This window comes from Cryptomeria japonica, chromosome 8 (genome assembly GCF_030272615.1).
Source record: "Cryptomeria japonica chromosome 8, Sugi_1.0, whole genome shotgun sequence".
NCBI lineage: Eukaryota > Viridiplantae > Streptophyta > Pinopsida > Cupressales > Cupressaceae > Cryptomeria > Cryptomeria japonica.
In genome coordinates, this window is record NC_081412.1 from 667,342,265 (window position 1) to 667,359,920 (window position 17,656).

Consider the following 17,656-nt stretch of genomic DNA (forward strand, 5'->3'; position numbering starts at 1 on the left):
CTTTTCCTACCATTGGATTAGATACATTTTATGCACAAAAAAATGAAATCTCCAGAACTTAATGATTTTTTTAGGTTAGGTGTGCAAGATTACACAATAAAGAAGCGACAAAAAACTTTTAATTTTACAACCCTTTTAGTTAATTGCGAGATGTTTTAGCAATTGCGGTACAACATCTAAGCAATTGCAAAGTATCATGATAGCAATTGCGAAATGTTATGAGCAATTACAAATTTCTGTATATGCAAGTGCGAGCTGATGATTCATATGCACTTACGAATTTGCAAAATCGTTCAAAACAGAAGGTGAAGGTTAACATGTTTCACGTCGGGTTCACCAAATGTATCTAGGGGTAAAATAAGTGTAAATTGCATAATCAGATATCAAAAAGCAAATCACAACTCTAATATAATTAATATTACTCCTAAATTACAATGAAATGATGCAAAATCAATTGAAATGAAAGAAAGATATATCTAAAACTCCCTTAATTGACACAGCAAGGCTTCCATTGCTCCTCTCCATTATTGTTGATGTAGGTGGCTCTCAGGTATTGCATTGATTTCCTACATAAGATGGACAATAGCTTTGAAGGCTGTGATTCTAGAATGAAATGAGCAAAGAGGTTAAATTTATAGATTTTCAACACAGAATGGGTGAGAATCTGAACTCAAGTGTTGATTGACAGATAACTGATTTAGATTGATCAGTTAACTCATTTTGATTGATCTATTAACAAGGTTGATTGAGGAGTGAATTGAATTGATTGGAGAGTCAACTAGATAGATTGGATAGTGAACTGAATTGATTGAGAGATGATTGATTAGTTGGATTAGTCAAAAAAGGTGATTGAGAGTTAAAAAGAGTGATTGACTAGTTAACTGATTTGATCAGTCAGTTCTGATTTTAGCATATGTTATAGGAATTTGAAATTGAATTTGATTTTCATTTTCAAATTGGATTTGAATTTGGACTTTCGAATGCTGAAATGCACATAAAATTAACTAAAATTCAAATTTGGGAAAAGTGTGAAATTAGATGAAATTAGGTGAAATACGAATTTGGGAGAAAATGAAATGAAATTAGTTGGAATTATCTAGAATTATAATTTGGGGAATTGGAGGAATAATTAATTAATTTAAATGAAATTATTTAATCTTAAAAAATTGAATTAATTAAATAATAAAAATTATTTAACTAAGGAAGATGTTGTAATTAATTAAATAGTTAATATTTAATTAATAATTGAGATAGGATTGGGGACATCCCCGCAGCGCAATGATAGCTGTGAAGCCCTGTTGATAGGGCAGTCTTTGGTTCGAATCCCCTGCAGATCACGGGAGGAGTTTCGAATGCGGCCCCCACATGCTGAGGGAGGATGGATTGCTGACAGGGCAAGGAGAATCGTGGAGCAGCAACCACTGGAGGTGAAGGCGTGGAGGGAGTCAAAGGAGGAGCTGACTCGGGCCTCGTGTGGAGTGATAAGTGCAGAGTTCAAGGTGGATTGGAATAGCCACGTGGAGTAATAAGGGTTGGAGGGATAAGGAGATGGATGGAAGGAGAGATAAGGAGTAGTTAGAGTGATAAGTCGCGAGAGTTATAAGGTGAGGATGGAGAGATAAGGGCGCTCCGAGTGAAAAGGGGTGTGCGTGGAGTGATAAGGAGCAAGAGTTATAAATAGAGAGGAGTGATAAGGAGTGATGCGTCAGGAGTGATAAGGGTGTAGGTGCTTGGAGGGATAAAGATAGGTGACAGTAGATGATGCTTCAACAGCAAGAGACAAATCCACAGAGGTGTTAATACCTCAGTTGTAATTTCGGGGAGGGGATCCCCATTACTGTGACCCCCACTGGTTCAAAGCTCCAATCATAAAAGCGATTACCAACCAAAAAAAATAAAAATTGAGATAGGATTAAATGAATAAAATGATGAAATGATAGAAATGTGAATAATTAGTAATAGTCAAAGGTGATGATTAGAAGAAATAATTAAAGAATTACTTAATTAAATAGATGAATAATTAATGTAGAATTAATGAGACATTTTTAGATGTCTACACTCATATCGAAAAATTCAATCTATAATCCTCCCCTTAGAAGAATCTATGCTAAATGGGCACAAAAATGTAAAATGTCTCTCATATGCTGCTCTACCTTAGGGCACTAAACAATAAATAAATTACCCTTCAAAACCATTTTTGTATCCCGCATAGCCCTCCTCTTTAAAAATACTCGTACATGACATCCATAAACGAAAGCTATGCAAGAATTTGGGAGTTCGTTTCAAATGATATTTGGAATATCTCAACTTTTCATCTCACCATGAAGTGGAGTTTCAAACTGCTGGAAACATTTTAGACAAAATCACATCCAATAGGATATGTGATTGCAACATGTATTGTGCCATATCTAAGGCTCAAATTTCGGTCACTGAAAAGTGCCAACCAAGTTCTAAAAGACCATGAAAATACCACAATATGCTCTTTGAAATGCGTATAGTTTGAATTGAAAACACATAGCGTGACTTCAAATTAATGGAAGGAGATTCAGATAAAAACTACAAAGGATCTTAGCAAAAAAATGCTTCAAACTCTCAGCTTTTTAGTTACAGATACGTTTTTATTTGTTTGGAGCAAATATGTCCATTGTACACAAGCAATACTGTTCTTGCATTTTCCGTCCTCGGTTATTGCTGTGGATGAGAAGAATAGTTAGATCTTTTCTATCCATATTTTACCGATTGGCCTATTGTTAAAAATTGCTCAATCACAAGTCAGCTTAATTCGCAGTTTGAATCACAATCACAAATTAGAGAAGCCACTGCAAGTTACCACAACATCAACTCCACAAACAACATGATTTGAGTTCAGATCCCACAAGCAGTATGTTCGAAATAAAAATTCCACATCAACTTTACATGTAAACATAATTCTAGTTTCAAATCTCATAAGCAATATGATTCGAGATCAAATCCTATATTACCTCATTCCTGGTCAAAGTTATTAGAGTTCTTTATATAAAAAGCTTAAGAATAAAATCAAAATAATTGCGTGTGCCTCGCTACATACCAGATTGAGCTTTTGCTGTAGGTTTACAATTACAAGCGATATGACACCATTATTGGGAATGTCAGCATACAATAACTTCACCTCTAAACTAAATGGTTAGTTAATTTTGTCCCAAACACAAAGCGAAACCTTTATTTCACTTATGGTTTTTGACAGGGACCAAAACACACTTTCTATCTTTCAAATGAATTGATTACTTCTATCTTTGATCTGATGATTCCCTCAAGAGGAGTGTCAAAGAATCCTCAAAATGATGGAATCAAAAACTATTACGCAGTTGCTTGCAGACAATATTATGCTTACCTTTGAAAATCTGAAATCTTTGATACCTATATTTATTCCTATTTTTTGGCAGGGCACTTCCCTGGAGACCCACCATCCCAGTAGTAGTCTAATTCCGTTGTATGTTGAAGCTACTGCTGCTATGCTGAAGACCCATTCTACCAAGGCTACACTTAAAAGTTAACTTAGACAATAGAATCAGGAAATCTTACATTTTGGATGATTTGAAAGCAGCTAGAATAGCTGATATGACCAAGTATCTGAATATTACTCCAGCTTAATGAGGCTTTAATATTACTCCGATAAGATTCGACACCACATCTTTTTACTTCGAATTTGAGATGATCATCCACAGGATTCAATCCCCACCAGTAAGAGGATACTTACAGAAATCAATGCCCGTCCAATTCCCTTTTGCAATGCACAGAAGCAGCCTCTCGTAAGCAGCCCCCATCTTCTTGGCCGTAAACAAACTCTCTGCCCTCCTCCTGCAGTTCCACCCCTTCTCCTTCAAAACCCCCTTACCATCCTCCAAAACCCTCTCCAGCCCTTTCTTCAAAGACTCAAGCCTGGGACTAAAAGTATACCCAAAATCCTCACTCACAATCAAACTCTTAACCACGCTCGCAAAGTGCGACACCATAACCGCCTTCCCACAAAGCATGGCCTCAATGGTCGTGTGGTCGAGCCCCTGCGCCCTCAAAGTCGGGTTCAGGAAAACATCCAGCGCATTATAGAATCCCCCCAGCTGAGCCGCACCGAGTGGCCCAAGAACTTTTACATTCTGCCCCAATTCCTTATATCTAGCCGCCCATGGCCCGTCCCCTGCAATTAAAACGAAAAAATTAGGGTTTCCAGAACCCGAGCTTCCAATTATGGTTTGCAGCGCCTCGAAAACCAGCGGGTGGCCCTTATCCTTCACCAGCCGCCCGGCCATGCCAATCACCAGATCTGCGCTCTCCGGGATCCCGTACTTGAGCCGAAAAGATTTTCCAGCAGATTCATCCGGCTTAAAGAGCCCTTCGTCCACGCCATTGATAATCACATGAACTCTTTCTCTCGGCAGCATGTAGATTGTGCGCAGGACTTCTCCGACCGAGTCACTGGTGCCAACATGGTGAGCATACGAGGGAAAAAATTTCACCTCCTCGATTACTCGTTGCAGGCGATCGTTCAAGGCTCTCTGCAAGTCAAGTGTTCGAGGCTCAGCAGGGTTTCTGGTGAGATCCTGCACTATATCCGAATGAATCGTCTCGTAGCCGATGCCATGCCATGACGCAACAACGTTAGGCAACCCCGCTGCCTGGCCGTGCGCCAGCGCAACAGATTCAGAGTGAATCACATCGAACCCCGTTTTCCCTTCTGCATTTCTCAGGGTTTGATTAACCATCACAAATTGATCCCATGCTTCGTGGGAATTTAAGTTCCCAGCCGCAGTGGGCTTCGAGAAATGAAAAGTCATTAGCTTGAGGTCAGCTGTGTCCAGCGGGGCTCGATCCCGGGGCGCCGAGGTCGTAAAGACGTGGATTTCATGGCCGCGGAGAGCGAGTTCGCGATGCAGGGTTCGAGCGTGGCGTTCAAGTCCTCCAGCGGCGAAGCCCAGCGGCCATTTTTTCACAAACAGGGCTATTTTCAACCGCGGGTTCGAGTCCCGCCGCGAGGGGAAGCTGAGCTCATTCCACGAGCTGGAAAGCTCGCGCAAGTCACCTCGGAAGGGGACTCGATCCGGGGATGTGATACTTGTTGTCCTGCAGGGAGGCTGGAGATTGTGGGCAGGAGATAGGAAAAGCCAGGGGGCGTAGAGGAGGAAGGAGAGGAAGAGTAAGAAGAACCAGATAATGTACCAGTTGCACATCTTCGTACTGTTCTTTGCCTTGCTCTGGATTTCATGGCTCCAACTGCTGCCATTGCCCATTTTTTTCTGCTGCTATGAAAGTGTGGACGAGCCATTAGATCCACAGATTGGGCTTTACTTACACTGAAAAGAGACGCGCCCCCACGACTGGATTTTTCTTGATTTTCTTTTGCACGTAATAGTCAACAACGGTACGTGAACGTCGCACGGATTATTTCTTTATTAGTCGCTATGATAAGGTTTGTCGCAAAAATATTCATTACTTATTTCTCGATTTATTTGTGTGTCGCAAAAAGAGTATAAAGAAAGATGATCAATTGATTGTTAAAAACGAGTTCTTATTTAAGACTGTCAAAAGGTGATGGCCGATCACAATCATTATAAAATTAGGGGAAGTGTGTTAGCAGTTGTGTGCATCTATTGATTTAATTGCGATTCTAAACGGTACATCGGATTTGATAAAAAAAATTTTGGTTTCTAGATAGTAACAATGTGTTGCCTAATACCTACTTAAAGATGTCCCAATAACCATGCACTTAAAATTGCCAATACTAATGCACAAACGCACCAGTAGTCATGCGTTATGGTTACTAATAAAAGTGCACAAATAAGTCAACTATGGTCCAAAAAAGCTAAAAAATGAATGGCTATTAATACACGTGAAATTTATTAATTGACTTTTAGTTATTGTTTTTTGGTTTTTTAAAAGTTAGTAATTGGGGGGTTGGTTGTGCAAGGAGTGAACGGTTATGAACATGAATGGTAACTGGTGCTCTTCCCTTATTTGACATACAACCTATTACAAAACATAAGAGAACAACATCAATACATCTATATGAGCAGTTGAAACAATCAATATATCCATAAGAGCAATTAGCAAGAATCCATGATATCTTTCATATCCATACATGAGCAACTAGAATAATTAGCATATGTGTAGACACCTAAAAATGTCTCTTTAATTCTACACTAATTATTCATCTATTTAATTAAGTAATTCTTTAATTATTTGATTAAACTAATTAGTTCTTTTGATTATCACATTTAACACTTCTAATTATTCAATTTCTATTCTCAAATCAATTAATCATCTTCCAAATATTAATTAAATATTAATTATTTAATTAATTGCGACATTTTCCTTAGTTAATTAATCTTTATTATTTAATTAATTCAATATCCTAAGTTTAAATAATTTCATTTAAATTATTTAAATTAATTAATTATTCTTCCAAATCCCCAAATTATAATTCCAAATAATTTCATTTCTTTTCATTTCATATTTCCCCAAATTCGAATTTCATATCATTTCATCTAATTTCACATTTCTAAATTCACATTTCACCAGATTTGAATTTCAAATAATTTCATGTGCTTTTCAGCATTCGAATGACCAAATTCAAATCCAAATTGAAAATGAAAATCTAATTCAATTTCAAATTCCTACAACACATGCTAAATCAGAACTGATTGATCAAATCAGAACTGATTGGTCAAATCAGTTGTCTAATCAGTTAAGTCAGTTAACTCATCAATCATCCTTTTTAACTCAAAATCAACTTTTTATGACTAATCCATCAATTCGGTCTACTAATCCATCAATTCAGTCATCTCCCTAGTCTATTCACTTTACTGATCAATCAAATGAGTTTACTAGTCAATCAATTGAGTTCACTCTCCAATCAATAATGTTAATAGATCAATCAAATGAGTTAACAAATCAATCATGGCTAGTTCACAAACAATCTTTCGAGGGGGCATTATACCCCAGCGTTACCGGGGCATACTGGGGCAGTTTTCTTTTTGTTTTCTTTGAAATAACGTCGTTCCGACATTGTCTCAAAGAGGGACAATGTAGACACCTAAAAATGTCTTATTAATTCTACACTAATTATTTGTCTATTTAATTAAGTAATTCTTTAATTATTTGATTAAACTAATTAGTTCTTCAGATTATCACATTCAACACTTCTAGTTATTCAATTTCTATTCTCAAATCAATTAATCCTCTTCCAAATATTAATTATTTAATTAATTGCGACATTTTCTTTAGTTAAATAATATTTATTATTTAATTAATTCAATCTCCTAAGTGTAAATAATTTAATTTAATTAATTAATTATTCTTCCACATCCCCAAATTATAATTTCAAATAATTCTAGACAAATAATTTCATTTTTTTCATTTCATATTTCCCCAAATTCGAATTTCATATCATTTCATCTAATTTCACATTTCCAAATTCACATTTCACCAAATCTGAATTTTAGATAATTTCATGTGCATTTCAATGTTTGAATGACCAAATTCAAATCCAAATTGAAAATGAAAATCTAATTCAATTTCAAATTCCTACAACACATGCTAAATCAGAACGGATTGATCAAATTAGTTGTCTAATCAGTTAACTCAGGTAACTCATCAATAATCTTTTTTAACTCAAAATCAACTTTTTATAACTAATCCATCAATTCGATTATCTCCCTAGTCTATTCAGTTTACTAATCAATCAAATGAGTTTACTAGCCAATCAATTGAGTTCACTCTCCAATCAATCCTGTTAAAAGATCAATCAAATGAGTTAACAAATCAATCATGACTAGTTCATTGATCAATCAATTTCAATTATCTATCAATCAACACTTGAGTTCTATTTCTCACCCCCTTTGTGTTGAAAATCTATAAATTCAACCTCTTTTCTCAATTCAAGCTAGAATCACAAAATCAGAGTCTTCAAAATTGTTGTCTATCTTATGCAGGAAATCAAGTGCAATACCTGAAAGCCACCTACATCAACAACAATGGAGAAGAGCAATGGAAGCCTTGCTATTTCAATCAGGGACTTTTAAATAGATCATTATTTCAATTCAATTGATGTTGCATTAATCTATTGTCATTTAGGAGTAATATTGATTAGATTAGAGTTGTGATTCACTCTTTGATATCTAATTATGCAATTTACACTTAATTTACCCCTAAGTAAAATATGTATAAGAGAAGTCATGCAAATATAGTAGAATCTTGAGTTGGCAAACCAAAACCAAACTTTGGAGCAACAATATGACAACCATGACTAAAGCTAGAATGATCAGAACAATTGGAACAATCAATTTTGCAAGAAAGGCCTTAGTTCCTAAGCAATATGACTCCTTTTTTTCTGTCTGAGTAGTTGATTCACTTGGAGTTTAATGTATTGAATTTGAAGACACACCTTTAAGTTCTTCTTGGTATCTGCTTGAAATTAAGAGAAGAAACAAGCAAGACAAAAAAATATGTTAGAGTAAAGTTTTAAAACTGTGACTTCCGGATGAGCATTATGATGATCATTAAAAATTGTTGTGCATCTCTGTCTCCGTATATGCAATAAGATTACATGATGAATTCCATCAACAATGATATTATTATGAAGTTTGAAACCAAGCAAAGCCCCTTTCCAATTAAGTTTATGTTAAAAAATAGCAGGTTAGTCATGAAACACATAATTTCATTGTTTCTTAAAAAACCAACATCCCCAAAAAACATGCCACATATCTTCATGTTTCAGACAATAGGGGCAATTAAGGGGTTGGATCATAATACATCTCAACCTGCTCCCAATAGACTGTTTGCAATGTAATATCTTCCAAGTCATTAATTGAGCCTCTGAGTTGATTTTTAACTTGCAAATTTGAGCAGAAAGTTTTACCCATAAATTTTCACTAAATCTACAATTCCATTTCATGTTCAGATGATATTTCATAGGTAAATTAGGAAGAAACTGGAAATACATTTTTTTTCAAAGGAAATACTAAAAACAAATAAGATGACAACCATAGCCAATCTTTGAAAAAAATACATTTAATAGGAGTACATAGCTTCATAGATAGTTCTAATGGTACCAAAGATTCCACAAAGATCATGAATGCCTTGTTTTTATTATTTAGATTAAGTTGGGATTTAATAACATGCCATGGTAACCAATTAAATGTGGTGAAATCCCATAAATCTTCAACTTTGTTGATTCCTTTTTTGTGTAGAAAATAAGATTGTTTTTTGACAACTTAAGGCCAGGAGCTACCCATGATACAAAATATGTTTGTTCCATTAGATAAATGAAGTGGAGAAGTTGAGCCCATGTTGAAGAAAGGCATCTCTCCATCTTAAGATATGGCTAGTATATTTCCAAGCTTTCCAAATTGATTGGAAGGGAGGTGAGGCTTTAATAGAGATGAAAGACAACTGAAGGATTTTATCTAACCAACCCCCAACCTACCATTTGCCTTTAACTGAGGTAAGATTAATTAGGGGAGGCAATGTTAATTCTTGGTTAATCTCAAGACCTTCATGAGATGGATCCAAAACCCTTAACCAACTATGCTACTTCTTCAAGCATGTTACTAAGCTTTATGACTAAATAATGATTAACTTTATTGCATATTTTGGAATTCGACTAGTATCTACTTGGAATATGTGTTTCTCTACAAGTGAAATGTCTTGGAACTTAAAATAAATTTGTGTTTTATTTTAAAAACTCTATGGGTTTGGGTCAAGTTTGTAACCATTGATTTATCATGAGTCTAGACTTGACCATTGGTTTTTCACTTAGTTATCTCTAGCTTCTTGTTGCAATGTTCACTTGGTAAAATAACACCCTCTACATGTGAATCCAACTAAACAATCTTCTCATATCCCTTTTGAATATAACTTTTGGATCTCTCTAATCTCTTGGAATCTCTCTTGGGAAAACCTTGTTGTAACTTCATTTCAAGGTTGAAGAACTCTTTCTTGTAGGAACAAGCTCTATATATTGCCTTCAATTTATAACACACCATTGTACTTATATCAAATCCTCGAAATAAATCACCATTTCTCTCTTACATCAAGTGCTTGGTAATATTGTTCTTATTTCATTTCAAATAATGTTGTTGTGATTTTTATATTGCATTTTCTATTATCTTTTGGTAAAATAAATTGGTGTAGGCCACCACCCTTTTTATCAATACATATACAATGATATTCTTCTATTTAGAATAGAGTTGATATTCATAGATTTATTTATTTTTCATTTCTCTTAATTCTTGGGTGTGCATATTTTAGGAGAATGCACACTATTTTTCTACTCTCTTTATCAGTGGATGTTATGGAGGTTGAAAGACCAACATAGGGGCTTGACTACTCTTGGCAAGCTCTCAAGTACCACCCTGACCATTTTTCCTTATTTCTTGTAGTTGTAGGTATTTTGGAACCATTCAACCACATAGAGGTTTTGCAAGTGTTTCATTTTTATTATTTGTTTAAGCAATATAATCTTATTATCTCTTTCATTTTTTTATCGCTATCACCTAAAATTTTTCTTGTATGTTTTCATTTCTTGTTGTGTACACTAGTATTTTCTAAAATTTCTCAACCTTTTGGGCCACATAAATGACAATTTGATGTATATATATGTAATGCCCGCCAAAATACCCTAGATAAAGTAACCAACTAACTAACAAATAGAGATACTTTTTTTTTTAAATATTACTAACTAATTTAACATATAAAACTAGAATACTCATACACATTAAACATCCATCTACTATTTATGCACAAATTCAACTTAAAGTATAATTATAAGAGCACAATATGCAAGAGGAATCAAATACAACTCATCAATTAACATTCCCTAGGGTATCTCAATGCCATTACTTAAAGTAACACTAAGAACATATCATCACAATCACTACCATAATCCAATACAATCTAACATTTCCAACATTTATTGCTTACAATAACATAAGAGAACATCCATCAATTTATCTACCATGAATACATCTAATTATAATACAAATGCCATTAAACCCCCTTAGATTCATTTTAAAAGCACCAATCCAAATGTTCCTAATCTCCCATTCTCTTAATTACTAACAAACCCTCATTGATCCATTACTAATCATCACCTACAACATAGCTAATCAATTTACTTAAGTAATAATAAACATACAAATCCAACATAATACTCAATGCATAACCATGCTCAAGAGACTAGTACAATAAGGTATTTACCTCTTTTCCAACTAAGAACACATGCTCTGTTCAAGGCTAATCCATTGACATCTTAACATTAACTGTGAATCCAATTCCTTATTTCCATGTATGATAAATATCCAACATACAACATAGATTCAACAAGAATATCAACTTCATATCCTATCACAAGAATCATGATCACAACCTATTGCATCATTTTTGTTACATATGAATACAAGATCCTCTTACATCAAGATACGTAGCTCTCAATCTACAAATACAACTATCTCAAGAGTCCTACTAATATAAATGTCACATGAATCATATTACATCAATCTGCTCCAAGAATCCATCCAATAGCTAAGGAGATAAAGAATCCACATGCACACACAAGAGCATCTAATGAAGAACATCCTAATGGAAGAAGGCATCAAACCACTCGACCATGTGGAACCATAAGGAACCACTCCCCGTGTTGCAGAGAATGACACAAGGTCCTATTGGTTCCCAAATTAGCAGATCCCAAATCCTAGAGAAATAGCCACTAACTCATCAGCAGACTTTGGGATTGGATTTGGCCAACGAACAAGATTCAGCATAAGATCCAATCTTCTACACTTCAGGCTCCGCAAGACCTAGGTGGGTTTCCCTATTGCAATGTTGTGAATAATCTGGCTCTATTCTAACCAACAATGCACTATATAGCAGATGCTTTCAATGAAAATATACCAAGGCAATGCATAATATACTATTGATTATTGCTTGAACCTTAGTTCTTATCACTTTTTCTTGCATTCAAAGTTGGCTCTAATCTATTTCTACTCTTGATGCAGAAGAACTAAAAGCTGAAATATAAAAGGTGAAATAAGAATGGAAGGATGATCCACAAACTTAGAAAAGTATGACCAGTGCTTGTTAAAGAGAATGCAAAGTCAAATAACAGACCTAATGGCAAACAACACCATAGTATCAACATTAAGATTCAATACTAAACATTCAAGACTTTCTTAAAATGCTTAGATTGAGAATGCATTCATAAAATCCTCACACTCTCTTAGAATATTGCAGTATTCAAGATATAATTTCATTCATTTAACTTGAAATGAAACCCATTAGAGAACACACATTCCCCATTAGAGAAGAAAAACTGCAAATGTCATTAACATAAAAATTCATACAACAAAGCACAAGAGATAGGAGCAAAATAAGAATGATCTCATTGATTTTCAGAAAAGATTGATACATTCATGATACTGTTCAGCTCACTAAACCTACAGAAGACCTACTATCATTGAATTGCTTCTAAAAGCCTTTCTAGTGCATACACATCAAAATTCAAAATCCTTCTTCTTGGCCCTGAATTTACTTTTATAACACAAGGGAGCAAAAACAAGCCACAGGCCAAGAAGATACACCTGCCAAGAATTCATTACATGGGACCAAAATGAAGTAAAGTGTCCAACCATCAACTCTTTGTGCAATCCATCTCAAGATTTGTTCTCTGTTGCACGTTGACCAACCACCAAACTTGGATTATCCTACCTATCAATCCACTTGATCTGTCCTTTTAATCTCTTAGGTTGATGACCCCTTGGTGTGTTGAAGGCAACAAAATTCCTTTGTCAGAAAATTATCAGATCATATTGAGCCCCTCAACCATCTTCTGTCTGACTCTCATCAATGCAAGTTCTATCTCAGACGCCATCACCCTTATTACTGCAGGACAAGTCACCTCAACATTTGCCTCAATCGGTTTTTATCCTTTATCATTTTCTTTATCCCCGCAGGAACGCGTGGGATAAGGAAAAACCTCTGTTAATAGGCCTACAACCTTTGCACCATTACCGTTTACATACAAAGAAATGACGCCAAACAATTCTGTAAAAATTTGAAACTGCACTGTTGATCTTTTCTATCATTGGCGCATCACACGGTTCAAATTGGACAATCTGACATTGACCGTCTCCCATGGAAAGTGGACCCATCAAAGCTACTTCACTTAAGATCCAAAACAAGCACGTGGGGAAACCTTGAGGGATTAAGACTGTGGTGCGGGGCCACTCCTTAGGAGCCAATGAATACTTAGACATTAATAGAAGGCCATAATCGAGACATAAGAATATCAAGGGAAACCGACCCTACAAAAGGCTCTAACACTCGGGTCCGGTAAAAGAACGACACAAACCCCTCAACATAGCAACTTAAAAAAATAGGGAACCTCCAATAGCCAGTCAACTTAAAATTAGAATGGCGCTCAAGGAAAAACAAAAATTTTGAGACAAGGAGAAACCCATCCTCTTAAACCCTAAACCCTAATATTTTTCAAAGGTATTACATGCTACCCAAGGAAGGAAAAAACCATGGGACCTCAAAAATTAGGCATGAATTTTTTAGTCCCAACAGTGTCTCTTGCTCGGGGATGCATGCCCCTTGCGGGCATGGCAAGATTTCAGATCTTTGGAGGAACAAACCAAGTGCGAACTCCATTGGGCCACTAAACCAATGTATACTTCATTCTTAAAATTTGACTTTAACACTTAAGTGGCGGTTCCGGACAACCAAACATGTAGAACAAAAATTTACCCCTGTAAAAAATGTGACTCTTTTCTGATTGCATTATGCCCAATCTGAAACACTTACTGAAAACATAATGATCATAGGCATAATCCCTCACATTAGCAGCTGATGCTTCATTTATAGTGTTGCTCTCATTACCTTTGTTAATTTCATTGTGTATCCACCCAATTGATGGAAGCATTCACTATGAGACATCACAAGATTGTTATTCTCTTTGAAAGACACACATCCATATTCATTATAGTGCCCACTATGACATACTTTAGGTTCACAATTCATCAAATGTGCACATGGTTGTCGAAGGAGATGAAAACACACATGCACTCCCTTATCATCACTAATCAACAAATGCAACTCATCTTTGGAATCCTCTTGTGCATGCATGTAAGAGCTTTCATCAAAAAGCTCATTCACACTCAACAAGGTTTGATCATCATAATCGGCATGATAGTCCTTTTGATGCTGATCAACATAATGGATCCCATAGGCACCTTCATCTTCAGCTGTGTGAACCTCTGAATCATCATTAATCACCACACTTTCAAGTTGACCATAGCTTCCATCTTGAAGTTCAAAAACCTATATGCCTTCATAGGCATTGTTGGTCTTTTCCACCTCATTGGTGTGACTCATGTCAACCAAAGAATACTGCCAACCCAAGCTACCGCTAGTCTCATTATCTGACTCCACACATGAATATGATATCTTTATTTCATCAGCTGGCTCTGAGATAGATTGGTCTTGGATGGACCTCATTTCTCCATCATCCACTTCACCATGATACATAAGTGGCTTATCCCATGGAGAACATGAGGTACCAGTTTCTTGTTCACTAAAATCAGGCTCATATAGGACATATGAATCTACCTCTTTAGCTTCATGGAGGTCACTCTCACAAATTGACAAAACATCTTCCTCATTTGAAAGTGCACCCTCATCTTCATACAGTGGATTTGAGATCACATAGGAATTGATCTCAAGCATGTCATTGCAAGACACATACTGGTTCATGTCTATGGTATCATCATACAATAAATTTTTTAGTTGTAGATACCATGTCTATTCATTGATCACCACATGTAGGCTCATTTTTTTTCAGGTGTGTTGGGCCCTTGCATTTCATGTATGTCATACTGTTGCACCATGCCATTACCTTGTGCAACAAGCTCACAATAAACATTATCATCTTCATAGGTGCAACTATGATTTGCAACTTCCTCCTCTTCATTGAGCATATACTCATGGTCATCAACATTGCCAAGGTCTACTCCATTCTCATATGCTGCAACTAAATCCAAATCTGATCCATACTCATCATTTTGAGCATTGGGACATCAACCCTCATGATTCCAATTATGATAATAAAGTGAATTATCATAAGCGTGATCAAAATTAGCATAATTTTCAATATTTGTATATGTACAATCAACATAATGTCTTTGTTGCTCACTTTCTAATTGAGGTATCATGTTATTGACATTCATGCCACAAGACATTTCTCTTGAATCAAAACCATCACAAGACTACCCCTGAATCTTTATCACTGCCATGTCTTCACTTCTTATAGCCATCTCTGTGTTGTTGCTAACAAAAGCTTGGTTATACACCATCATATCAATGGCATCTCTGTAAAGTTGATAAGGGACATAAGGCTCATCATGATATTCATTTGTGTACACCACTGGGTTTGGGACAACAGGCTCAAACTGATGTGGACTATCATTCTCGGGTACATTCACATAACCTAGCTGCTCATAAGTGTAGCTTGGAATGGGCTTTTGAGGCACATTTACTCCTTCAACAATCATTGCATCAACTCTTGGCTTATAAATAATACTATGTGATACTTGATGATTGACACTTTGAAAAGAAATGCATGAGGGGACAACAAGCTGGAAGTCACTTCTAACTTCGGAACCATCTTGTTTGCTTGCACACCAAGCTCTCTATTCAAGCTTTAACTTCCCACTCATTCCAAACTTAGAGACCTTCTCAATATTCTTTGCTATTTCATAGACCTCATATAAACTTTCAGGGCTCTCATTTCTCAGCCTATAGCTCATCTTTTTACGAAAGGCACCAAGGTAAACTAATAAAGTCATGTCATCTGATGGTCTAATACCTTGAGGGATCCTTTTCAATATCTTTGCAAATCTGAGATTGAAAACTGTGACTAGCTCATCATCTTCAATGTGAATTTCTATAGTCTTGAATAATTAAAGACTCATAATTTTTCTCACAAAACTGCTCTTTGAAAGCTGACTGGAACTCTTCCCACGAGCTGATTGAGCACGATAACCAATTAGAGAACCACTCTCTTGCATCCTCTTTCAAGTAATGGACAAAGAGACTCATAAACACATCCTCATGATCAACCTCATAGTCTTCCATTATCTCACTGAATCACTGCAAGTGCTTCTCAGTTGATTCCTCCCTCAATCCACTGAACTTAGGAATCCTATCTTTGACTTCAAGGGGTATGGGGTTTGGGAAACCCACAATATCATCAAACCTCAAGGCCTTATACCTCTAAATGATGAAATCTCTCTGATTACTTGGTTGGGGCTGACTTCTCAACATGTTTACATTAGGAGCCAAGTAGGGATACATACTTTGATACATTTCAAATGTGCTCACACAAGCCTTTGAAAATAAACTTGGAAATGCTTGTGACTACACCTTATTTTAAGAGCACAATACTATTACAACATGCTTGCCTTCTTTACAAAAGAAAACTTAGAAAATAACATACAAGAATGTAAAAACCCTTTTGTTACAACTCCCTTTAGTAATGATACAACCATTCAGTAGGGACTTTCAAGTACTAAAACCTTTTAATGCACAATATTCAGAAAAACTTTTATTCCTAGCAAGATTTTGAGAATACTTGGAAGTATGCAGCTGTTGCTCCCTTTCCTCTTTGATATAACTTTAGAGCTTTGGAGCTTTACATCACCCCTTCATCAGGGTCCTTGATAGATTCACCACCTCCTTGCAGAGGAACAAGCCTTGAACAACAGAGGGCTATTCAAAAACACAATATTTTGAGTTCTTCACCAGCAGATCCACTTTAAACTCCTTCATCCAAACTACAACAACTTCTTCCAGACTAAAAGTTTTGTAACCAGAGACTCATGGGAGACTTAATAAGCTTTGTCAAGCTTTCAATCAAGGTTGTCTCCAATAGAGTCGGCAATCTGTTGGTTCCCAAATCAACAGATCCTAAATCCTAGAAAAATAGCCACTAGCTCATCAATAGACTTTGGGATTGGATCTCGCCAACGAATAAGATTCAACATAAACTGCAATCTTCTACACTTCAGGCTCTGCAAGACCTAGGTGGGTTTCCCTATTGCAATGTTGTTAATAATATTGCTATGCTAATAAAAAACACACTATATAGCAGATGCTTTCAATGAAAATATACCAAGGAAATGCATAATATACTATTGATTCTGGCTTGAACCTTAGTTATTATCACTTTTTCTTGCATTGAAAGTTGTCTCTAATCTATTCCTACTCCTAATGCAGAAGAACTAAAAGATGAAATATAAAAGGTGAAATAAGAATGGAAGGATGATCCACAAACTTAGAAAAGTATGGCTAGTGCCTGTTAAAGGGAATACAAAGTTAAATAGTAGACCTAATGACTAACAACACCATAGTATCAACATTAAGATTCAATACTAAATGTTCAAGACTTTCTTAAAATGCTTAGACTGAGAATGCATTCATAAAATCCTCACACTCAGAATATTGCAGTATTCAAGATAGAATTTCATTCATTTAACTTGAAATGAAACCCATCAAAGAACACACATTCCACATTAGAGAAGAAAAACTGCAAATGTCATTAACATAGCAATTCATACAACAAAGCACAAGA

The 17,656-nt window shown here is 35.8% G+C and overlaps 1 protein-coding gene across 1 annotated transcript; it reads right to left on the reverse strand.

Moving 5' to 3' along the window:
• Window positions 1–2,943: 2,943 nt before the first annotated feature.
• On the reverse strand, window positions 2,944–5,428 carry LOC131054852 (uncharacterized). The gene has a single exon (XM_057989477.2). It carries the CDS (start codon window positions 5,262–5,264, stop codon window positions 3,708–3,710), a length of 1,557 nt encoding a protein of 518 aa, XP_057845460.2. The 5' UTR covers window positions 5,265–5,428; the 3' UTR covers window positions 2,944–3,707.
• Between the last annotated feature and the right edge of the window lie 12,228 nt (window positions 5,429–17,656).

Bases quoted from the DNA above. Each gene is read 5' to 3' on its own strand.
- LOC131054852 (XM_057989477.2), bottom strand. From the start codon at position 5,264: ATGGGCAATGGCAGCAGTTGGAGCCATGAAATCCAGAGCAAGGCAAAG.